Source organism: Aquarana catesbeiana, linkage group LG02, assembly GCF_042186555.1.
Source record: "Aquarana catesbeiana isolate 2022-GZ linkage group LG02, ASM4218655v1, whole genome shotgun sequence".
Taxonomy (NCBI): Eukaryota; Metazoa; Chordata; class Amphibia; order Anura; family Ranidae; genus Aquarana; species Aquarana catesbeiana.
In genome coordinates, this window is record NC_133325.1 from 576,718,757 (window position 1) to 576,744,895 (window position 26,139).

The 26,139-nt window shown below is 42.4% G+C and overlaps 1 protein-coding gene across 1 annotated transcript; it reads right to left on the minus strand.

Annotated features, from left to right (window-relative positions):
- Window positions 1-2,910: 2,910 nt before the first annotated feature.
- LG02H1orf232 (linkage group 02 C1orf232 homolog) lies at window positions 2,911-20,969 on the minus strand. The gene is made up of 4 exons (XM_073618012.1): window positions 20,892-20,969; window positions 19,335-19,415; window positions 9,301-9,407; window positions 2,911-3,525 (listed from the first exon to the last, which is right to left on the minus strand). Exons 1-4 carry the CDS (start codon window positions 20,967-20,969, stop codon window positions 3,297-3,299), a joined length of 495 nt encoding a protein of 164 aa, XP_073474113.1. The 3' UTR covers window positions 2,911-3,296.
- Window positions 20,970-26,139: the final 5,170 nt, after the last annotated feature.

Below are 26,139 nucleotides of genomic sequence, written 5' to 3' on the forward strand. Positions count from 1 at the left end.
ACAGAGGAGGTAAGTACAACATGTTTGTTATTTTTAACGGAAAAAAAACGAACCTTTACAAACACTTTAAGTTATACACTGAGGTATGTAAACCAATTTTGGCTTGAATGCAAGTTGCCCCATCTAGAACAGATTTTAAATCCAGTGATTGCATTCAATGCTCCAACCAAGCTTCTGGATTCTGGATCATATTGCAAAAAATGACTGCATATATGCAGAGGTAAACCGTATCTTCCAGCCTATTTATTAAGTATATATGAGAGTTTATCTTCTAGCCTTTTAAAGACATCAGTGCTTCATACACAACCCAATTTACAGCAGCAACCTAATGTGTCTCATAATGGTTTCATGTACACATGAATTTATTTAACGACAATGCAAACATGTACATTCCATGTAATTAAAAATTGAATCAACATCAACAACCTCAGTCAACAAAACTGTGTGTTTATATCCATTTCACATGAACTATGAGATTTTTGTTATCAGATACTGGCGACTATTGAGAATTATACATTTATAACATACAAACACACAACCCAGAATAATTTTACTAATAGGAATTTGATACATAGTTAGAGAGAAATGTAATGCCCATCATCTAATAGCTGCTATTTTGTCAGGTTTAAATAATAGCCAGGAAGATTGTTGGGAAGGTGAATAAGCATCTTTGTAGATCAATTGTTTAATCAACCTGGCTGGAATTTGTCAGCTAATAAACCATTATTCTTATCCTCATTTAAAGAGGAAGTAAACCCAGATGGGTTTTACTTCCTCTTTTGATCCCCGCAAAGCCTGCAAATGAAAAGCCTAATGGCCTAGTATGCATCGCATACTAGCCCATTATATGACACTTACCTGCAAACAAAGCCCGTGCTGTCCCCTGAGCAGGCCGTGTCCATCTTTGCCCCTCTTCCTTCCAGGGCCACAGACTCCGGCTCTTTGACTGGCCGGAGTCGCGTGACGTCACTCCCGCATATGCACGCGGGAGCTGTCAGTCACGGCACGCGCTGGGGGAAGAAACGGCATGGTGGTCCGTTTCTTCACAGCGCGTGCGCCGATGACGACATTGGCGCACTAGAAGTGAAATATCTCCTAAACAGCGCACGTTTAGGAGATATTTCCACTACCTATAGGTAAGCCTGATTCTAGGCTTACCTATGGATAAAAATCAACAAAAAGGGTTTACAGCCACTTTAAGGCTGAAGTCTACTGAAAATATATATTTTTTAAAGGGTCCATGTACACTGGTTTAAAAAAACATCAGTGCTCTTGGCAGAAAAAAGTGCTAATTTTGAGCGTTTTTTTGTACCAGCGTTTAGTGTTTTTTTTTGGCCAGAAAAGCACCTTTAAAAAACTCAAAACAGAAGGTTTGTTTTTCTGCCTCTAAACACTGAGCTTAAAATATGCTTCTAAATGACCTAGTTTGCATGAACACATAGGATAACATTAGTTGCTTCTACAGACAAAATGCTAAAATCCTCTAGGAGCAGTGTTTTTTGAAGCCAGTGTGCATGGACCCAGAAGCAGCACCAGGGACAATACTTACCGTGAATGAAGAGTGCCCCATGTGCTGATGGCTGCTGTGCTCAATTGAAAAATCCTAGGTCCTCTGACCCCAGAAAGTGGTGATCTTCCAGTGCTGTGGGGGTTAATATGAATGTCTGCATCTGTGACAGACACCTCTCAAGTGCCAACTATGCATGCCCTTGCTGCTCCTGTGTTCTAATCATTGAAGCCGTACTATCAGTTCCCACAATGAAAAGTCTTCTGTGATAGAAGGAGGCAGTTCTTTCATTCATCTGCCTGTCCTCCATTCATAGAGCACTTTTCAATGAGGTAACCAATAGTACAGCTCCTATGAATGGGTGGAAGGGGTGTCCAGAGGCGGCACTTGACGAGTGCCTGTCACAGGTGCAGCCACTCATATTAACCCTGCAGAAGAAAAAGATTGGAGGGTATCTGGGGCAGAGGTCTTCGAATTTCAAGCGAACACAACAGACACAACACACAAGACACTTTTCAATTTTTGTAAGCATAGTTGCTGGTGCTGATTTTTTTGTTTTTTAAATCACCAGCTTTAGAGTGGTTGTAAACCCTTCCATATACCAAGTGAAGGCACTATCCTTCTACATAAGTTATATCTGTCTATCTGCAGTCTTCTCTTCTTTGCATCCATTCAAAGTCCAGAATTTATAAGCTTGTCTGAAAGTTCAGAAAAATGGGGGTGTAGAGCTAAAGTTACACTCTGCACAGCTCAGTAAAGGAAAGCTCTAAAAACTGATTGGAGGGAAGAGACATACCCCCCCCCCCTTCACACAGCACACAGGAACAGAGCTGAGGCTGTGAATCTGCTGGGGATTTCTCCCCCGTCACCATTTTTCTCTTGGTGTCAGGAAAACTTGTCAGCAGTGATTCATGCTGATAGGAGAGGAACAAAGCAGCAGACAGAAATGACACTTAGTGCTCTTAAATGAGACAAGTACACACTATAGAAGGATATGCAGAGTCTCCAGTTCCCCAAACCTTTCACATTAGAGTTCTCAATCTCCCCCCCCCCCCCCCCCGCCCTTTCACATTTCATGTCTAAGGTTTACAACCACTTTAAGCCATACTTGTCAAAGTACATTCAACAAATGTAGATTAGGACAGGATCATGTTAGTCCAGTCAAGTCAACAAAAACTTTCACTATTCCTAATAAAACATTTATCTACTACCTAAGGTGTGTGAATATGTTAGGAATGAGAACCAAATGCTCAGGTTAATTATATGCCATTTAAGGCTTGGTAAGGACTTGTAATATTTCTGTATTCCTGTCCATTTCAAATTGCCAAGAGAACTGAAACCAGTTTCAATTACACCACAGCTGTGTGACTTTTTGATAGAACTGTCTGAGGTCATTGGGGGACTGTCATTTGCATCTCTTCCTATTATTTTTACTTTTAAATCCAAGTCTAACATTGTATTTCTTTTCATTTTGGTATCACATTTCATTTAAAAAGGTACAGGCCTAATACGTATACAGCAGTACATATATTCATGGCATGAACTATACACCAGTAAAATTACAGCAGAAGCCTAGGAGAAACAACAATGAAACCTCCAGGATATGAAAACTAGAGTTTTAACAGATTCTTTACCCGCTTGATATTTATGTCACATATTTATGGACTATTGGTAGTTTCCAGTTGTGCTTGTGCTTGTGTCCAACATTTTCACTAGAGCACAAGGTTGCTTATTCACACAGTTCCTTGGGGGAACTGCCTTCAGTCATTTTCTCACTAAGATGTAGTCTTTAATCACTCTTGCTTCTCAGCTCTGCTAATTTAGTGGTGAGAAAATTCCATTTGAAGGGTGTTTCCTCTACATGATGGGCTTCATTTTGCTCTGCTGGTGGATCTGCCAGCACCCCTTTTGCCTCAGAGTGCTCAGCAGTTTTCTGCTGCCACCGGTTAGTGAAGACATTCCAAAGAGCTGATGATCGCTTTTCCGAAGGGTGATCTAGAGAGCGTGATGGAGGAGCTCTACAGAAAAAATAAAATATGACTGTAAGTTTTGAATTTTCTCATTAAAAGAGTGGTGTTTGAAGGTGATGTCTGTACAAAGCAGTGTTTCACTTGTAAAGAGCAAAGAGAGAATGCTGTTTAAAATATAACTTCAGATTTACTTAGACTAGAACAGTTCCCTTTGGGTTACCTACAGTATATACTTTGCTAGGATTTTAGTAAACCCTTTTGTAGATTGATACCTTTCTGTTTGACTGACTGGGAGGTTCAGCCTTCAGCTGTTGCAATCCCAGTGTTGTAAAGAGAAAAGGTTTAGGGTCGGCATCCTTTTAGGAGCGACTGAGTCTTGAGAGTATCTCAGTAAAAATAAAACTTCTATTGCAGGAGATGCCAGAAATTTGATTTTTTACAGCAATGGCTTACAGTACACCTCCCAATTGCTATATTAAAAGAAGAGTCACAGTTGAGTGGCTTGTATAGTAATGATATGTTATATATTTGTTTTAGGGAAGTGCAGTGTTCTTTTAAATATGTGTATGCTACTGTTTCTCCTTTTTTTTCCAACTGGGTATGGAAGGGTAAAAACAGAATTGTAAAGGGACAGGAAGTAATGGACAGGGCCACAGCAATGACAACATTTATTTTAGTAGAGCGGGAAAGGGATAGAATCTGCCAGGTATTTATTGCTGTGTAGGTCTTCCTTTCCTAGTGCCAACTGATTCATAAACTTCCTGTTCTGCTGTAAAGCTGGCCATACATAAATTAAAATTTGGCTGGTTCAGCAGAACCCAGACAAATTTAGATCCATGTATGGCTGTTCCCATTCATGAGAAGTCAATCCATCGATCAACTTCCCATGAACCGGTTTGTCTGTAAATTTTCGCTCGAACAGCACATGCAGCCAATTGACAGTGTAGTAGTGCAGTGTTGATCTAAATATTCTGACAGCGGGGAAGTCCCATTGTCAGAATGGCTGAACCAAAAAAAATTAAACCGTGTATGATCAGCTTCAGAGGAATGGAAAGTGGGGGTAAACTACTTCAATTAGGATAAAAACAGAGATTTAAAAAAAAAAATGATACAAATTCCTTAATTTCCCCACATGTATAATTAGTCGCCACTGTGTGGTTGCCAGACACTGTCCAACAATTGATATGGGTCTAGCACTTTGCTCTTATACACGTCTTATACTTATTTATAAGTTCTATTTACGCAGTTCACATTAGGACTATGTGCTTTTCTGTAGCAAAATGCATTTTGTGTCACAAACAACTTTACTGCCATGGAGCCTGTTTGCATCATTGCACTGTATTGCAGCATTTCCCCAAAACTTTGTGCGTTATTTTACACTGAAGTAAAACTGTGGGGAATAAAAATATGGTAGCAGACACCGGTGACATATTGTTTTAAAGATCCAGACCTTGAGGTACCACCCTGCTCCTCATTCATTATCTAGTGAGTCACTTACCATGAACAAGCTTTCAGTCTCTGAATTCTTAACTCCTGTCCTGCAGACTGGTTCTATGCAGCCAAGACAGCAATCACTGCTCCCTTGTATGTCTAGCCTCAAAAGTTCTAGTTCTAGTTTACATAGTATATCTGCTATACACTGGACGTTTTTCGGCCCGTGTGTACCTAGCTTAAGGAAGGATCAATACCCCCTTTTTATGCTGCCCCCATTTTGTTGAGGATTTTGTTGCCCTTCATTTTTGGTTTCGAAGACAAAACTGGAAATTAGATAAAACATCTCTTCTTTTAGATAGCTGTCACTTTAACGGGTGTCCCCACTGTTCAAATGACAACTGTAAAATATTGGATTTCTCTTTTTCTGTCACAGTTACAATGGTCACCAGGACCAATAAAAAGTTGAATCTCCCCAGCAGCAGAGAAAATGATAAAAACCTTCTACATTCTATAAAAATGAATGGCTCTGTATTATGAGTAGGGATGAGCTTCGAGTTCGAGTCGAACTCATGTTCTACTCGAACATTGGCTGTTCGCAAGTTCGCCGAACAGCGAACAATTTGGGGTGTTCGCGGCAAATTCGAATGCCGCGGAACACCCTTTAAAAGTCTATGGGGGAAATCAAAAGTGCTAATTTTAAAGGCTTATATGCAAGTTATTGTCATAAAAAGTGTTTGGGGACCCGGGTCCTGCCCCAGGGGACATGGATCAATGCAAAAAAAAGTTTTAAAAACGGACGTTTTTTCAGGAGCAGTGATTTTATTAATGCTTAAAGTCAAACAATAAAAGTGTAATATCCCTTTAAATTTCGTACCTGGGGGGTGTCTATAGTATGCCTGTAAAGGGGCGCATGTTTCCTGTGTTTAGAACAGTCTGACAGCAAAATGACATTTGGAAAGAAAAAACTCATTTAAAACTACCGCGGCTATTGCATTGCCGACAATACACATAGAAGTTCATTGATAAAAACGGCATGGGAATTCCCCACAGGGCAACCCCGAACCAAAATAAAAAAAAAAAAATGATGTGGGGGTCCCCCTAAATTCCATACAAGGCCCTTCAGGTCTGGTATGGATATTAAGGGGAACCCCAGCCAAAATTTTAAAAAAAAATTGACGTGGGGTTCCCCCTAAATTCCATACCAGACCCTTCAGGTCTGGTATGGATTTGAAGGGGAACCCCGCGCCAAAAAAAAAAAAAAAAAAAACGGCATGGGGTCCCCCTAAAAATCCATACCAGACCCTTATCCGAGCACGCAACCTGGCAGGCCGCAGGAAAAGAGGGGGGGACGAGAGTGCGGCCCCCCCCCCTCCTGAACCGTACCAGGCCACATGCCCTCAACATTGGGAGGGTGCTTTGGGGTAGCCCCCCAAAACACCTTGTCCCCATGTTGATGAGGACAAGGGCCTCATCCTCACAACCGTGGCCGGTGGTTGTGGGGGTCTGCGGGCGGGGGGCTTATCGGAATCTGGAAGCCCCCTTTAACAAGGGGACCCCCAGATCCCGGCCCCCCCCCTGTGTGAAATGGTAAGGGGGTACTTACCCCTACCATTTCACTAAAAAACTGTCAAAAATGTTAAAAATGACAAGAGACAGTTTTTGACAATTCCTTTATTTAAATGCTTCTTCTTTCTTCCTTCATCTTCTTCTTCTTCTGGTTCTTCTGGCTCTTCTGGTTCTTCCTCCGGCGTTCTCGTCCAGCATCTTCTCCGCGGCGTCTTCTATCTTCTTCTCCTCGGGCCGCTCCGCACCCATGGCATGAGGGGGGAGGCTCCCGCTCTTCTCTTCATCTTCTTCTCTTCTTCATCTTCTTCTTCATCTTCTTCTTCATCTTCTTCTTCTTCTTCTTCCTTCTTCTCTTCTTCCTGTCTTCTCCGGGCCGCTCCGCAGCCATGCTGTGGCATGGAGGGAGGCTCCCGCTGTGTGACGGCGTCTCTTCGTCTGACGGTTCTTAAATAACGGGGGGAGGGGCCATCCGGTGACCCCGCCCCCCTCTGACGCACGGTGACTTGAGGGACTTCCCTGTGACGTCACGGGGAATGCCACAGGGAAGTCCCGTCATGTCACCGTGCGTCAGAGGGGGGCGGGGTCACCGGGTGGCCCCGCCCCCCGTTATTTAAGAACCGTCAGACGAAGAGACGCCGTCACACAGCGGGAGCCTCCCTCCATGCCACAGCATGGCTGCGGAGCGGCCCGGAGAAGACAGGAAGAAGAGAAGAAGGAAGAAGAAGATGAAGAAGAAGATGAAGAAGAGAAGAAGATGAAGAGAAGAGCGGGAGCCTCCCCCCTCATGCCATGGGTGCGGAGCGGCCCGAGGAGAAGAAGATAGAAGACGCCGCGGAGAAGATGCTGGACGAGAACGCCGGAGGAAGAACCAGAAGAGCCAGAAGAACCAGAAGAAGAAGAAGATGAAGGAAGAAAAAAGAAAGAAGAAGCATTTAAATAAAGGAATTGTCAAAAACTGTCTCTTGTCATTTTTAACATTTTTGACAGTTTTTTAGTGAAATGGTAGGGGTAAGTACCCCCTTACCATTTCACACAGGGGGGGGGCCGGGATCTGGGGGTCCCCTTGTTAAATGGGGCTTCCAGATTCCGATAAGCCCCCCGCCCGCAGACCCCCACAACCACCGGCCAGGGTTGTGGGGATGAGGCCCTTGTCTTCATCAACATGGGGACAAGGTGTTTTGGGGGGCTACCCCAAAGCACCCTCCCAATGTTGAGGGCATGTGGCCTGGTACGGTTCAGGAGGGGGGGGGGCCGCACTCTCGTCCCCCCCTCTTTTCCTGCGGCCTGCCAGGTTGCGTGCTCGGATAAGGGTCTGGTATGGATTTTTAGGGGGACCCCATGCCGGTTTTTTTTTTTTTTTTTTGGCGCGGGGTTCCCCTTCAAATCCATACCAGACCTGAAGGGTCTGGTATGGAATTTAGGGGGAACCCCACGTCAATTTTTTTTTTAAATTTTGGCTGGGGTTCCCCTTAATATCCATACCAGACCTGAAGGGCCTTGTATGGAATTTAGGGGGACTCCCACATCATTTTTTTTTTTAATTTTGGTTCGGGGTTGCCCTGTGGGGAATTCCCATGCCGTTTTTATCAATGAACTTCTATGTGTATTGTCGGCAATGCAATAGCCGCGGTAGTTTTAAATGTGTTTTTTCCTTCAAAATGTCATTTTGCTGTCAGACTGTTCTAAACACAGGAAACATGCGCCCCTTTACAGGCATACTATAGACACCCCCCAGGTATGAAATTTAAAGGGATATTACACTTTTATTGTTTGACTTTAAGCATTATTAAAATCACTGCTCCTGAAAAAACGGCCGTTTTTAAAACTTTTTTTTGCATTGATTCATGTCCCCTGGGGGAGGACCCGGGTCCCCAAACACTTTTTATGACAATAACTTGCATATTAGCCTTTAAAATTAGCACTTTTGATTATTCATGTTCGTGTCCCATAGACTTTAACGGCGTTCGCGTGTTCGAACGAATTTTTTTCCTGTTCGCATGTTCTGGTGCGAACCGAACAGGGGGGTGTTCGGCTCATCCCTAATTATGAGGCTATATTCGCACTATATACCGGTGGTTCTGAATGCACATTTGGCCATTGCAGCATAAAGGAATGATCTGCATGGCTTGGGGCTCTATCCTAAACTGAGACATAGTCCTATTTTTGGGATATGTGATGAAATGAGATATGGGAATACCTTCAGTAGCTCTACTATGCTGATTCGGTTGGAGGGTTTTTATTTCCTATAGTACCTTTTCCAATATTGATTTAAGTAAAGGAAGAAAATATACAATCAACAAAAAGACAAGGATAAGCTTTCCTTGTACATGCTATGATACTAAGTGATGGTTACACTCAGGCAGTATATCAAGCTTTGTGTGTAATTTTTAGTTGAGGAAGATTCAACAATAAGTGAACAAGAGGACCAGTAGGCCTTATAGTAATGTCTATGGTCCAAACTTGGGTCTGTGCATTAAAGTGAGGGGGGATCTAGTTAAAGAGGATAAGGCAGGATTGGATAAAAAATAATGAAAAATTCCTACTGGCCTAAAGGGTCCCAGAAATAGGCCAATCAGAACTAAATGCATATTTGTATCAGAAAGATAATTTTTCCCCTTTTCTGTAGAATCATTAGTTAACTGTTAGGTTTATACACTTTGCAGTTAGCCCATGTAGCTATATTTTGATCTTTGCTTTTCCGTTTTCCTCCCCTATTCTGTGTAATGTATGGGTAGAAACCTTGCATTAACGCATATAAGTTCAGGCAAAATCACAAGTAATGCACATATGTATGAATGTACCCTTGTGTGAATTCATACTTACTGTTCTGGTGCTTGCTCTGCCATTTGGTCAACATTCTGATCTGTTCTGTGGTCATCATCTTTAGAGAACAATGAAGTAACACTGCTCCAACCAAAAGCTCCTTGGACCTGTGAATAGGTAGCATATGAACACTTGGGCATAGTTAAAATGGAAAGGAAGCATGCTTCTATGGAAAAACACTACTAGCTTTTTAAGACTTTTAAAGCAGTGTTAAAATCAAAACAAAAAAATCGTATATTGCAGCTTGCAAAATCTTAGATGTTTTGGCTGCATTTGTTTTCCTTTTTTTTTAGGATTTATTTATTTTATTTTCACCCGGTGATCTGGCCAATAACTGTTGTTTTTCGAAAGAACAAGCTGTACTGCAGATGTAGCAATCAGAAGATTTAGACAAGCCATTTAACATGGACAGAGGTATTTACAATATAATCAGCTTTTATTCATTTATGTAAAATATTTATGCCAAAAGGAACAAAACTGTTGTAACTGATTATAAATTGTTAGTTTAACTTAAATTTGTTAGTGTATCTAAATCTGCTAGTGCAGCCAACACTACCCTTGCCCATACTGGCAATGCTGCTATCCAAAGGTGTCCCTGTTGCTCCTCCATCCAAAATAGAGCCACCCAAAGACAAGCAGTTTTCAAGGTTAATACTGCATTAATATTGCTTTAAATGGCTCAGAGCAGGGGTGTCAAACTCAATTTCATCACGGGCCGCATCAGCATTGTGGTTGTCCTCAAGGGGCCGTTTGGATCTATAAGACTAGATTAATTTATCTAGGGCTTTTTTCCTCAGAAACTCAACCCCCCCCCCCCCCCAACGCTTTGAATGGTGGGTGTTGCCAGATTGCACAGTGGCAGAATCTTAAAAGGGCAATAAATTCCAGGAGTACATTATGTGTGGCTGTCAGGGATGCTATGTGCAGAGTTCAGGGTTGCACTAAGTGCAGAGTTCATTGGTGCGCTACGTACAGAGTGCAGAGTTGAGGAGTGCGCTACATACAGAGTGCATGGTTTGGAGGTGTGCTGTGCACAGTATGCATGATTCAACTCTCTTTCACAGACTGTCCACATCTCACCTCCACCTCTCCTCAGGCCCTGATGTCTGTGCCACTCTCCCCCACCCTCCACCTCTGCACGCATCTTCTTCCACAGGACTCATCTCTACCCCTCCCCAAAATCTTTTACTCATCTCATCTACCCGGCCCGGCTCTAGTACCTCCCGGCAGTGTAGGCAGCTTCAACTCTCTATCTCTCCTCTGTAGTGAGATCATTGGTCAAAATTTGTGCACCTGAGCACTGAAGGAGATCATAGTGCAGCTTACCACGTAACAGAAGGCTTATTTCTTTACAAGTGACAGTGGTGAGCAGAGAGTGGAGGACTCCAGCTGAAAAAAATCCCTGGTTGTGAGGGCCACAAGAAATGGCCTGGAGAGCCGGATTTGGCCCACGGCCTTGTGTTTGACACATGTGGCTTAGAGTGAAGTAGCCAAACGGAACTTTACTCATAACAATTGATAAAAAATAATGTTCTTTAGAAAGGAACATACATTCCATATTAATAATTAAGCTACCCACATTCGTGTGTGCTATAAATTATCTCCAGCATTGCTCCTGTTTCTTTTTGCTGGAGTTCAGAACCCTGAGCCACAGTTAAAGCAGAACTAAACCCTCTTATCCTTTTCAGCCAAGGAAGCTGCCATCTGTTTGATCTGCAACTGCCATGGTGTTGCATATGTGATCAGCTATGACACCAACCATTTGATGATTTGACAGTGTGGTTGAAAACAAAAGCAAATGTGATATTTTGCATTCCTGGCATGCTGGGAATGTAACGCTTTTTTGAAAACTGTTAAATTGATGGGTTTCGTTCCACTTTAATCTCTAGACTGTCAGCAAATTGGCCTTTACAAATTTGGCAGTGCTGTACTTCTTCAGTTTTACATAGCTATACCTGCAAAAGAGGCCAGCCTGAAGTGCTCTAGCAAGACTTAATTTTCTGACTAAAGTTCCACATTAATGTCAATAGCTTTTTGGTAAATATACTACTCAAAAATAGAACGTGGATGTAAAGATGCTAGAATTATTATAGAGGTAATGTTTTCACTGACATGATGAACTGAATAAGTGCACACATTCTGGATTCAGAATGATTACAATATTTATTCCTGTAAGGACCATACCAAGAATACCCAACATGGAGAGACAGGTGGCAGTCTTCTTATAAAGTTGGGTATTGTCCACTATGGACCAGTTTGACATAGAGTCCAGTCCACATGTTCCACTGAGTTATTCCATTCATACCTGATGATTCTTTAGGAATCAGCCAGTGATGTAAACTACACCAGTCCTGTACAGGTCAACCCATGCAACAAACTGTATCTTATGCTTAGAGGTACCCATTTATAGCTACAATTTTCCTATACATCATATGCCTGTTGCAGTTGTGCATACGTGCCTATGAAATATTTATATCTGTTTTCTTATTTAGCTTTATTCATTTTGAGCAGGGCACCCAAGGGGGTCAGAGGTCCTGTAACGTCTAAATTTTCCACGTTGACAACTGTTTGAACTCACATGCTGTATTTTCAAAAGCTGGAAAAACAGTGTGTAGGGTCAGGCAATTGACAGACAGCAACTCATGTGACTTCTGACCCCTGAATTGCAAGCTAACGTGTAAGACTTTAGAGTAGGTAAAGATAAACAAAAGCATAGTTATAAAACCTTCCTGTGTTACCCTGCCAAATTATAATAAGCTGAAAATAACATTTAGATTTTTTTCATGAACCCAGTCATCTATATTCAATTATTATTAATTGGTGTCGTCAAGTCGATGTCAACTCCTAATAACTGCATGGACTATCTCTCCAGAAGGATTCATCCTCTGTTTGGGTCTTAGGTATTACAGGTCTGTATAAACCTACCTTTAAATATTTTTATATACAATATAGTGTTTTTATTTAAGTGGAACCTAACTCACAGATATACTCACTTACCCATTCCAGCGATGTGGCAGTTAAATCATTTTCACCCTGGCTACTTCTGTGTGCCGGAGTTTTGGCTTCTTAATTGTCAGGTGGCATAAGGACACCATCCCGTGCATGGGAGTCTGTCATTCTGGCACACCCAGAGTGGGCCAAGAATGCAAGCTTAGTTGCGCATGCTCGGCTCAGTGTGCATTTAACAAAAGACTGTAAGCCTGTACCTAAGTATTTGTTATTGCAGAAAATTATTATTATTATTACAGGTACTTATATAACGCCATCAATTTACATAGCGCTTTACACATATTTACATCAGTCCCTGCCCTCAGGGAGCTTGCAAACTAAGGTCCCTAACTCACATTCATACATACACATACTATGGTCATTTTAGACAGGAGACAATTAGCCTACCAGCATGTCTGGAGTGTGGGAGCAAACCAGAGCCCCCGCAGGAAACCCATGCAGGCAAAGGGAGAGCATGCAAACTCCAGTTAGGTAATGGCGTTGTAGGGGGAGAAGAGACAATGGAATACCTGCAATAAAGGGCTGTCTGTGTGAAGTTTTTAATATTTATGTTAAGTCCCTATTTAAATTTGACGTAAAAAAAATGGTCTGTCTACAATAGATTCTGCCTGGTGCGCTTGACTGATGCAATTGCCTCTTCTACTTCACTCTTGCTGAGGGTGTGTTTTACGTTTAGCAGAAGCACAGACTGTCTGCTTTGCCAAACCAGCCAATTGATACAACCCACTACAACTGAAAGCCAGAATTAGCAGGGATGTGGACGCTGGTGGCAGCCTTTTCCATATTACAGGTAAGTATATCACTCCTTTGATGAGTTTTTTTAGGTATCATCCTGGACAAGTAAACCTGAAGACTTTAGGTTCACTTTAAAATTACTTTAAACGTACACACTACAGTAAACTATTTTAGAACCAAAACTTTCAGTATCGGTTTATAAGTTTGCAATACCCAGGAAATCATAGATTTTATAAACCCATGGTAGTGGTATTTATTCAAAGTATAATTATTTAAAGTGTGTTCTTCAGTTTTCGAATTTAAAATCTTTTTATTAAATAAAAGTTATTGCATGTTAGAGGAAGATGAAAATATATAAAATGGCTTGATGCTAGTATCGTTTGGCTGATCAACCACTTAAGGACTGAGCCTCTTTTTTACACTTGTTTACAAGTGAAAATAATTTTTTTTTGCTTAAAAATTTACTTAGAACCCCCAAACATTATATATATATTTTTTTCTAACACCCTAGAGAATAAAATGGTGGTCGTTGCAATACTTTGTCACACAGTATTTGCGCAGAGGTCTTACAAGCGCACTTTTTTTGGAAAAAATACACTTTTTTTAATTAAAAAATAAGACAACAGTAAAGTTAGCCCAATTTTTTTATAGTGTGAAAGATAATGTTACGCCAAGTAAATTGATACCCAACATGTCACGCTTCAAGATTGCGCCTGTTTGTGGAATGGCGATAAACTTTTACCCTTCAAAATCTCCATAGGCGATGTTTAAAAATTTCTATAGGTTACCAGTTTTCGGTTACAGAGGAGGTCTAGGGCTAGAATTATGGCTCTCGCTCTACCGATCGCAGCAATACCTCACATGTTTGGTTTGAACACCGTTTTCATATGCAGGCGCTACTTGCGTATGCGTTTGCTTCTGCACGTGAGCTCGTTATGACGGGGTGCTTTAAAAAAAATTTTTTTTTTCTTATTCATTTTACTTTTAATTTTTTATTTTGACACAGTTTTTTTTAAAAACTGTTTTTGGGTTGCTTTTATTCCTATTACAAGGAATGTAAACATCTCTTGTAATAGAAAAAAGCATGACAGGACCTCTTAAATATGAGACCTGGTGTCAAAAAGACCTCAGATCTCATATTTGCACTAAAATGCAAAAAAAAATAAATAAATAATTGAAAAAAAAAGAAATGTCTCTTTTAAAGGCTATGTGCAGAAGTGATGTTTGACGTCGCTTCTGCCGTTCCATGCCATGGAGCCGAGCAGGGGCCATCTTCCCCTCAGTTGGCAGCCAGGCATCCACGGGAGAGGACGCGATCGTCTCTGCCGCTACGACGGGTCCGGTAAGCGGCGGAAATAACCGGAGCGTAGTGGGAGGGGGGTGGGCACCACTCCCGCTGCTGATAAAAGGGATCTCGCAGCGAATCCACAGCGGAGACCACTTTTATCCTAAAGAGAAATGCACGCCATTCCCGAAAGTACCAGGGTTATGGCAGCTAGGTGCTGCCATAACCCCGGTTTTTAGTGTCAAAGTATCGACGTACGGGTACGGCGATTTGCGTGAAGTGGTTAATACATGATTAAAGGCAAAGGAAAAACAAAAACAAAAAGAACAGTAGGCGATTGTGATAATAAATAAAATTAAATACATTAAAGTAGATCTAAATTGCAGCACTAAAATCTCATAAGCTTTAACATGTTAATGTAATTTCAAAAGATGTTTTACATTTTTCAAATCTTCAGCTTTCACAGAAATAATACCTAATGAGCCTGTCATGAACATGAAGGTACTAGTCTATGCATTTGCTGCTACAGAGTGTCATTGTTAAGTACCTTTCTCTTAAATGAGATGTATGTTTTTGTTTGTTTTTTAGGAATCATACTTACCTAGGTGGATGCAGCATCAGTCTGATGTTGCATCTGTCCCCCGGCGCCTCTAACACTGAGAACCGAGCGATCTAACATGGCCAATTGCTCGGTTCTCACAGCTCTGTGAGCAGAGAGCTACTGACTGTCAGTCAGCAGCGCTTTGCTCTGACCCCCCTGCTCTCACTGGAGCGCTGGGCTGTGGAGGGGGCGGGAACGGCCGGCTAAAGCTCTCAGCCGCTTGCTTAGAGGATGAGCTGGGTGCCGGTCCATGCATGTGGGAGAATCCTGACTCCAATGTCGCAATCTTGCCCGAGCCTAGACCGGCTCTGTGACGTCACCTGACAGCGGGCTTCAGCCCACTGTCTGCTGAAAAAGGGGTCACAGGAGTGCAGAACGAACTGCACTCTTGTGATCCATACGAGAAGTACAGCCAAACGAGCTTTGGCTGTACTTCTTTAATTGTACTCCTATGTTGTCACCCTGTTATATGTATTCCTCAAAGAAACTACTGGAGGCCATGTCAACAAACATTGTGTGGATGTGGTTCACCTTTGTCACTGTTAGGAAGTCAGCCCAAAGCATTGATGTGCAGTCAATGCTGGAGTAAGCACATGAATACCAAAAGTGACTGGAAGAGATTGGTAGCACTGAGATGCAAAAAAAGATGAAAAAACGGTAAATGCAGTACTTTACATCTACAGCCTTTAAATAATATATATTTGGTAAAGTGTTACATTTTGTTAGCAGCACATCTAACAGAAGGTGATTCCAAAAATATACATTTCGGGAAATCAAAATGTAGGAAAAGTTTTGAGTTTTCATCATATTGGCCTTGCAGTATGATACTCAAAAGGCAAAGGTTAGGAGGACAGGCCATTTTTTTTAACATTCCTAGGACTCTTAAGATGGCTCCAAGGCAGTATCTCTCCTGTGGGAGAATGTCTTGGGTATTAAAACTCTCAACCAGTTGATCTGCCTCAAGTAGTTTGTATCGATTCCATGATTTTAGTAAGATCCACACTGGTGTTCCAATGGCTTTCATCTCTAGGGCACATAACAGTAGTCAAATTCATTGTGTACTTCCCACTCATAGCAGTTGATTTACATACAAATCTTTTAGTTTAAGAACTAATCTTAGCTTACTGGGAGGCAATTATGGTGGGTTAAAAGTCTTTCCAGCACAATTAATAACCTGCTTTCTAGTGGCTGAGCCATTTATGGTACATTTTTTCATCTCACATGTGAGAAAAAAATAGGTATAGTCCATATATTCCATCAGTATTTGGCACAAAGGATTAACAGAACCACTGCCTTGAACCAATAGTTCAGTCCAGTATTATCGATGAATACTAGTCTGCTTGGTCACCCCTAGGTTTTTCGGTTTGTTTAGTTTTTTTTTTTTCCATCTATGCCTCTTTTCTTAAAGTTCTCTTCTCAGTGGAATTTTTCTACTGGTTTTCAATGTTTCTTTGGAAAAAAAAACATTTCTGGGGCACTCTCACTTTCATGGGCTGGTCTGGAAGATCCCTGGACACAAAATTCCCCATAAGACTATCTCCAAAGACATGTCATCATGTAATTTTCGCATTACAGTGGATCCTTGGTTTACGAGTAACACGGTTAACAAGCTTTCTAAAAGACGAGCACCTTTTTTTTTTAATTCTGACTCGGTTTGCGAGTGTTGTCTCGCAAAACAAGCAGAATTCAAGCTAATGGGCGGTGCAGTACTGCATTTGACCAGAGGTGCGGGGGCACCGGGGACACTCGGAATGGTTCGGAGCCGTTCAAAACTGTTTGGAAATACTCAAAATGACTAAGAAATACTCAGTTCCCGAGTGGTTCCGAGCCTTTCCGAGTTCAGCTGAGCTGTCCCCGAGTATTTCCGAGGCTCTCCAGCGCCTCCCCACCCCTGGCCATGTGCGGTGTTGCATGTAACAGAAGTCAATGCGAAGCAAATTATCTTCGTTTCCTTTGACTTCTATGGGGAAACTCGCTTTGATATGCGAGTGCTTTGGATTACAAGCATTCTCCTGGAACGGATTATGCTCGTAATCCAAGGTTCCACTGTTTTTACTTTAACAGGACAAAACTCACAATGTGGAACAGTAGGGAAAGACAATGAGCATTTCCAGTCTTGCCAATAGTCTTTTAGTTAATTTTTCTTTTTCTTCAGGAATAATCCACTACTATTTTTTCTGACATGAACCTGGAAACTGTCATAAAAAGGGGCAACTATTGCAACAGAGGAAAGTGTTGTATGAGTGATTAGGCACCTAAAATTCAGATTTCTCTTACTTCTACCTCACTTCAGAAGTGAGGTAGAAGTAAGTGTCTGAAAGTCATCTGGTCTATATGGGTAAAACTACATACACTTGACTGCAAAATTAGCTGGAGCAGCCCTTTGTCTTAGGCTATGTTTACACTGATCTGACAGGAAAGTCGTACGACTTCTGATCCGACTTTGCCCTGCAACTTCATGTCCGACTTCCATGCAACTTCAATGAACGGGACCCAACTTTAATCTGACCATACCAGGCCCTTTGAGTTTGGTATGAATCTTGAGGGGGAACCCAACGCCAAAAAAAAAAAAAAAAAACGGCATGTGATCCCCCCGCAAGACCATACCAGACTGAAGGTATGGATTTTGAGGGCAAACCCCCGCCAAAAAAAACGCCTTGGGGTCCCCCCAAAATCCATACCAGACCCTTATCCGAGAATGCAGCCTGGCAGGTCAGGAAAGGAGTGGTGCTCACTCGCTCCCCCTTTTCCTGACCTGCCAGGCTGCATGCTCAGATAAGGGTCGGGTATGGAAAGGGGGGGCGGATGAGCGAGCACCCCCCTCCTGGACCAAACCAGGCCACATGCCCTCAACATGGGGGGGTGGGTGCTTTGGGGCAGGGGGGGCTCTGCACTTTGTTCCTATGTTGATGGGGATTATGGCCTCTTCCCAATGAACCTGGGCGGTGGTTGTGGGGGTCTGCGGGCAGGGAGCTCATCGGAATCGGAATTAACAAGGGGGCCCCTAGATCACGCCCCCCCCCTGTGTAAATGAGTATAGGGTACACTACCCCTACCCATTCACCAAAAAAAAGAAGTGTAGTGTTACAAAAAACAAGAGACAGTTTTCGAAAAGTCCTTTGTTAAAAATGAAGAAAGTCCCCCGTCGTAGGTCAGTGTTTTCTTCCTTCGGTTTTCTCCCTCCAGTTCTTCTCCCTCCGCTTCTTATCTTGGTTCTTCTCCCTCCTGCTGATGATGTCTTCCTCTACTGACCCGGTCCTCCTCCAACGCTGGCTGCCGCTGTTGGGTCAGGTCTGGTGTCTGCCAGTTCTTATATAGCCATGGGGCGTGGCCATCTGGGGACATCACCCAGAGAGCCTGTCAGGAGGGCTATATAAGAACTGGCAGACACCAGATCTGACACAACAATGGGAGCCAGTGTCATAGGAGGACCAGGTCACCAGAGGTAGAAGAACCGGAAGAAGAAGGGGACGGAGAAATCCCATGAGAAGAAGTATAGGAAGAAGACCGGAGGAAGGAGACGTGGTGCTACGATCGGGGACATTCTTCATTTTTAATAAAGGACTTTTTGAAAACCATCTCTTGTTTTTTGTAACACTACACTTCTATTTTTTTTTTTTTGGTGAATGGGTAGGGGTACAATGTACCCCATACTCATTCACATAGGGAGGGGTTGGATCTGGGGGTCCCCTTATTAAAGGGGGCTTACAGATTCTGATAAGCCCCCTGCCTGCAGACCCCCACAACCACCGCCCAAGGTTTTCAGTAAAAGGCACTTGTGCCCATCAACATGGAGACAAGATGCTTTGGGGTGGGGAGCACAGAGCCCCCCTCCCCAAAGCTCCAACCCCCATGTTGGGGGCATGTCGCTCACCCCCCCTTTCCTGATCTGCTGGGCTGCATGCTGATGTGTGATAAGGGTCTAGTATGGATTTTGGTGGGACCCCACGCCATTTTAAAAAAATGTTGGCGTGGGGGTTTCTCCTGGGGGGGACCCCACACCAGCTTTTTATTTTGCTGTGGGGTTCCCCCTCAAGACTTAAAGGGCCTGGTATTGATCTGGGGGACCCCACGCAGTTTTTTTTATTTTGGCATGGGGTTCCCAAGTCGCATGCCACAAGTCGGATCAGTTAAGATGATGATCCCGACTTACATTCAAATCAATGGGCTGAAATTGTGCCAAAGTTGGACCAAAGTAGTGCAGGAAGCATTTTCAAAGTCAGACCGACACAAGTCAGACTAGTTAAAACTGCTATCATAGGAAACTATTCATTTTGACATGTCATACGATTTGTGCTCTCAAAGTCGGAGAGCATGTCGGACAAGTGTGAACTGACCCTTACACCTGCACACATGAACTGATACAGAATGTTTTTCTTTATGAGTCTGTACTTAAATTTGTACCTTTCTTGCGAGCTGTGACATATTTAGCCCTTCGTCTCCATCTTCCTGGTTTTCATTTTCAGTTACCTCTGAAGTGTTTCTCTGTAATAAACAATACAATTACAACCCTGTTTTATATTCATAAGCTCCCAGGTACCAGATTTTTCTCTAATTTGAGTGATTAAGTAAAAACTATTAAGCATCCATCTAATATTAAAGAGAGGATAAGAACATTTAACACTAGTGTTTCTTAGGAGTACACACTAATACTCAGGGTACACAATGGGACATCTAAAAGGCTCTCAATATGGCCAATCGTTGAACCACTGCATCTTCAGCCTCTTTACTCTACCAACTTCACAGCAGATATTATCTCCCAGTCAGAAAAGGCTTTCCCATTCCCACTGGAAGAACAGTTTAATTTATTTTAATTGAATAATTCTTTTATTGACACTGCTCTTCCTCGTATGAGTTATGTAGTGTAAATGTTCTGTCATTCATTTTGTGAATATGCTATAAACAAGGCTGTATGCCGAAACGCATCAACTGTTTTTAATCTTGACCTTTATGTAGCAAATAAAGATTTTCATGGGATTCTGGAGTTGCCGGCTACATCTTTTCTTGGAGCTGAGTTTGAAAAAACAATTAGAGGTCTTGGTCCCATATTTTTATCATTAGATTATTTCATAGTTACATAATTTGTTTGAAAACAACACAAGTCCATGCAGTTCAAACAATACACATAATTTTTATTGAATTGGAAAATGCATTAAAAACAAATCTACATGAAAATTTAAGAATTTTATAGAATATTCCAATATTGGGTTAATCCAGCAAAAAAAAACATTGAAAGCCACCAAATCAGGACAAAGTCCCAAATACTTTATTTGAATCCTTCTTCAATTGAATTGTTCAATTAGAGCTAATGCTACTATCATCCTATGTAACAAGTCATAGCAACCGGATTACAATTTCCAAATAAATGTATTATGAGTATTGCTATGGTTTAATACACTTTGCAGTTTATTCTTTGCCACTTTAAAAAATATATAACAGCCAAGACTAAGGCTGGCCATACATTATACAATTTTCTTGTACAATTTTCCCTTAGATTAAACAAAACCATATAATATGAGGTCAAACCTAAACACGTTCAACCTGCAATCAGACAGGCCCTTGTACTACATAGTTAAAGGTTAAATCTAAAGGAAATTGAACAAGAAAATTGTATAATGTATGGCCAGCTTTATTTACTAGTGCTCACAAACTACACCATATAATTTAGTTACCAGCATACTCTGTAGTACAAAACTAATCAGAATTTTCTTTTTTTTTTCAATTTTTATCAGTAAAGGGCAACTAATACAATAGTATTAAAATAACTAGACAAAGACTAACAAGCAAACCAAATCAGTTTTTATTGCTTTGACTGAATATTGTTACGATTTATTGCAGAGTATTGTTCTTTAAATGCTTTAAATAAATAAAAAATCAAGCAAATTAATGACTAAGACATATTTGTTCCCTAATTCTTCCTGTATCTACTTCAAGATGCTTGGCCTAAGTTACTGTTCTTACCTCTTCAAGTGTTTCTCCATCTTCTTCTGTACCGAATGTTTGTAAAACTTTTGCTTTATATGTCTTCCAGAGACTCATGATGCTTGAAACAGCAACTGACGGAGAAGAGAATGTTTGGTCCACCTATGTGGGGGTTCAGCGTTGCAAAGCTACATAAACTGCAGAACTTTCTTTCTGTAGCACAGCCGGGGTAAAATGCAAAAAGGTACCCAGTCTGGGTTACTTAGATTAAAGCCGCCGTCTTGAAATATGCACCTTGTCTCCTAATGTGTAATCCTTTTTCAACATTAGACAAGTGTCTAACGCTGTGCTGCAATAATTTGTGTGTGCATAGCATCTCACAATATGCAGACCATCTCAGGTACACGGCTCTTTGGCCTAATTGGCTCTGAGACACATGGGTCTTGTGACCTCATTAAAGTTGCAGGAAGATCTTCATACAGGGGAAATTTGATAGGGCAACATGTAAAAGGCTAGGGACTAAACTCATGTATGACTAGGAAGAGAATTGCAGACAAATGCTTTGTGTATGTTAGCAGGTCCCCTGCATTGCCAGTGAGTGTGAATGTTATTTATCTGACAACAGTTTGTACCTGCTACGGCCTTTTTACATCTCATTGACTTATCCATGTATCTGTTTTATGTTTGTCATCAGTGAGTCCCTATTTAACACCAGCAAACACCTGTTACTTGGCATTGCCCGGGTCTACATTTGTCATCAACATGTCATTTATAATAGTTCTGTGTTAAAGGGCACAACATCCCCTTGTATGATACAGCCTGTTTTCAATGGATAACTTCTGCTAACGGTGTTAACAAACAAATGTAAACGTATGTAAAGATTTTTGAGATGCTCTGATAGTAGCCTAATTTAATTTAAAGGGATTTCATAATATACACTCACCAGCCACTTTATTAGGTACACCTTGCTAGTACCGGGTTGCCCCCCCCCCCCCCCCCCCCTTGCCTTCAGAACTGCCTTAATTCTTCCTGGCATAGATTTAACAAGATGTTGGAAACATTCTTCAGATTTTGATCCATAGTGACATGATAGCAGCATGCAGTTGCTGCAGATTTGTCGGCTGCACACCCATGATGCGAATTTCCCGTTTCAGCACATCCCAAAGGTGATCTAATAAATTGAGATCTGGTGACTGTGGAGGCCATTGGAGTACAGTGACCTCATTGTCATGTTCAAGAAACCAGTGGTGAGATAATTTGAGCTTTGTGACATGGTGTATTATCCTGCTGGAAGAAGCCATCAGAAAATGGGTACACTGTAGTCATAAAGGGATGGACATGGTCAGCAGCAATACTCAGGTAGGCCATGGCGTGTAAATGATGCTCAATTGGTACTAAGGAGCCCAAAGTGTGCCAAGAAAATATCCCCCACACCATTACACCACCACCAGCCTGAACCGTTAATACAAGGCAGGAGGTTCGTCAGACAAGGCAACGTATTTCCAATCTTCTATTGTCCAATTTTGGTGAGCGTGTGCGAATTGTAGCCCCAGTTTCCTGTTCTTAGCTGACAGGAGTGGCACCCGGTGTGGTCTTCTGCTGCTGTAGCCCAACTGCTTCAAGGTTCGATGTGTTCAGAGATGGTATTCTGCATACCTCGTTGTAACGAGTGGTTATTCAAGTTACTGTGGCCTTTCTATCATCTCAAACAATTCTACTGACCTCTGACATCAACAGGGCATTTTTGTCCACACAACTGTCTCTAACTGGATATTTTCTCTTTTTTGGACCATTCTCTGTAAACCCTAGAGATGGTTGTGCATGAAAATCCCAGTAGATCAGCAGTTTTTGAAATACTCAGACCAGGCAATTCAGTTCGCATTTGCAGCACTTTACAAATCATTCATTCATTCAGCCCATCTGGCACCAACAACCATGTCACGTTCAAAGCCACTTAAATCCCCTTTATTTATATATATATATATATATATATATATATATATATATATATACAGTATCTCACAAAAGTGAGTACACCCCTCACATTTTTGTAAATATTTTATTCTATCTTTTCATGTGACAACACTGAAGAAATGACACTTTGCTACAATGTAAAGTAATGAGTGTACAGCTTGTATAACAGTGTAAATTAAATAACTCAACAAACAGCCATTAATGTCTAAACCGCTGGCAACAAAAGTGAGTACACCCCTAAGTGAAAATGTCCAAATTGGGCCCAGTGTCAATATTTTGTGTGGCATTATTTTCCAGTACTGCCTTAACCCTTTTGGGCATGGAGTTTACCAGAGCTTCGCAGGTTGCCACTGGAGTCCTCTTCCACTCCTCCATGACGACATCACGGAGCTGGTAGATGTTAGAGACCTTGCGCTCCTCCACCAATCTATTTGAGGATGCCCCACAGATGCTCAATAGGATTTAGGTCTGGAGACATGCTTGGCCAGTCCATCACCTTTACCCTCAGATTCTTTAGCAAGGCAGTGGTCGTATTGGAGGTGTGTTTGGGGTCGTTATCATGTTGGAATACTGCACTGCAGTCCAATCTCTGAAGGGAGGGGATCATGCTCTGCTTCAGTATGTCACAGTACATGTTGGCATTCATGGTTCCCTCAATGAACTGTAGCTCCCATGTGCCGGCAGCACTCATACAGCCCCAGACCATGACACTCCCACCACCATGCTTGACTGTAGGCAAGACACACTTGTCTTTGTACTCCTCACCTGGTTGCCACGACACAAGCTTGACACCGTCTGAATCAAATAAGTTTATCTTGGTCTCATCAGACCACAGGACATGGTTCCAGTAATCCATGTCCTTAGTCTGTTTGTCCTCAGCAAACTGTTTGCGGTCATTCTTGTGCATCAGCTTTAGAAGAGGCTTCCTTCTGGGACGACAGCCATGCAGACCAATTTGATGCAGTGTGCAGTGTATGGTCTGAGCACTGATAGTCTGACCCCCCACCCCTTCAACCTCTGCAGCAATGCTGGCAGCACTCCTATGTCTATTTCCCAAAGACAACCTCTGGATAAGATGCTGAGCATGTGCACTCAATTTCTTTGGTGGACCATCGTGAGGCCTGTTCTGAGTGGAACCTGTCCTGTTAAACCTCTGTATGGTCTTGGCCACCGTGCTGCAGCTCAGTTTCAGGGTCTTGGCAATCTTCTTATAGCCTAGGTCATCTTCATGTAGAGCAACAATTCTTTTTTTCAGATCCTCAGAGAGTTCTTTGCCATGAGGTGCAATGTTGAACTTCCAGTGACCAGTATGAGAGAAACTGAGATCGATAACACCAAATTTAACACACCTGCTCCCCATTCACACCTGAGACCTTGTAACACTTAAAACAAGGGGGGGGGGGGGTTAGGGGGATGGCTAATTGGGCCCAATTTGAACATTTTCACTTAGTGGTGTACTCACTTTTGTTGCCAGCGGTTTAGACATGCCTGGGTGTTATTTTGAGGGGACAGCAAATTTACACTGTTATACAAGCATCACACTCGCTACTTTACATTGTAGCAAAGTGTCATTTTTTTCAGTGTTGTCACATGAAAAGATAGAATAAAATATTTACAAAAAGGTGAGTGGTGTACTCACTTTTGTGAGATACTGTAGCTCATGGATCCATAGTAATGTTTGTCTGTCAGCTTACTTCTCCATGTGTTCAGCTTGGGAGACCAGCCGCCCTTCACATGGCTGCTTCAGTAATCTCTCCTTAAAGCATGGCTCCACCCCAGGCCCTAACAGGGAATATTATATTAACCTGTGCACTGCAAGCCAGCCCCATTGATCAATTTTGTGTCTTTGGCTTCCGTGTGCTCCTTGCTGTGTGTTCTACGTCTGATTCTAGTTACCGATCTTGACTTGTTCTTGACTGTCCTTGTCTGCTTCATATCCCGACCTTGGCGTGTTCCTTGACTATCATTACCTGCTTGTTGCCCCGACCTTTGGCTATCTCCTGACTATCCTTTGTTGTCGCAGTCTGCTGCGTCTTCTCTACCTTCCTGTACTCTACTGTGAGCTGGGAGGCCCTGGGGGTTGAGACCTGGAGCCAGACTGCAGCTAAATTCATCCCCACCACTAGGGGCCTCTGGTGAATACCCGCTGGCTCTTAGATTCCACGCCCTGGGAAATCTCATGCTCTAGCTCCCAGTGTGATCAGTATTGGTGCTCCAGAATACCCGCTCTCCTGAATCACCTGGAGCTCCATCCCCAGCAGTCAGCCGTAGGGTCCACTACCTCCAATCTTGTCTGACACTTCTTTTTTTAAATTAAAGTGGTTGTAAACCCTTACATATACCCAGTGAAGTGACTGGCCTCAGGTGATACACAAAGATGAAACAAATCCTCCTACATACGTTGTACCTGTTTATCTACAGCTGCCTTTCCCCTACACCCATTCAAAGTGCAGAATTTACACATCTGTAAACCCATTCAAAGTGCAAATCTGTAAATCGGTTTTCTTTTTTGAGTTTTTTTCCCCTCTGTTTTCACCTGGTGATCTGGCCCAAAACTCACCTCTTGTATTAGAGTGTCCCGACTCTGGATGAGGAAGCAACAGAGGCACCTTTGAACAGTAGCATTGTCAGTCTGGGGGGGGTGTACTATCAGATTTAAATACACTAGCAAATAGAAGCCAGACTTCAGCTAATACTTTATAAACAGTTATACACAGCAAACAGTTTGCAAATGCACGAATAAGCTGCAAGGCCTCTTTCTCCTTATGTGTTTGCCCTTCCAAGTGCTCCTTGCTGTGAAGACCAGTTATAGGTGGGGGCAGGGGCAATTTGTTTGTTACTAGTGTAAATATGGTCCGGGGACACACCAAGCACCTTTGATACCACTGTGCTACGTGCTGGGTGTCCAGAGTGCTCCTCTTTTTTTAGGGTGGATTGGGCTGCCTCCAGGCCCACCTGCCCCTCATCTATCCATTTAATGCATGTACTCCCATTGTGGAGACGCTCGTAAATTCAGTAGCATTTAGGACTGCAAGCAAACACAGGGTGCAGTGAAGAGGTCTTGGAGCTTACGCATGCGTTTGCAAATGCGTGCTAACTAAAACCCTGTTTTTAACGCAGATTGTTGGACAGGTTAATTTGGTTGGTTGGCAGACTGGTTGGTGAGTTGAGCTATGGGATGTTCTGTTTTTGTCTTTCATGCATTTGCCCTTCCATGTGCTCCTTGCTGTGAAGGCCAGTTATAGGTGGGGGTAGGGGCCATTTGTTTGTTACTGGTGTAAATATGGTCCTGGGACACACTGGGCACCTTTGC

What these genes read in the sequence shown, in the direction of transcription:
- LG02H1orf232 (XM_073618012.1), bottom strand. Translation starts at nt 20,969, where the DNA reads ATGAGTCTCTGGAAGACATATAAAGCAAAAGTTTTACAAACATTCGGT. An exon ending in TGTCACAGCTCGCAAGAAAG is followed by an intron (nt 9,408 to 19,334) that starts GTACAAATTTAA and finishes ACCTATTCACAG; the next exon opens with GTCCAAGGAGCTTTTGGTTG. An exon ending in GCAGAGCAAGCACCAGAACA is followed by an intron (nt 3,526 to 9,300) that starts GTAAGTATGAAT and finishes TTTTTTCTGTAG; the next exon opens with AGCTCCTCCATCACGCTCTC.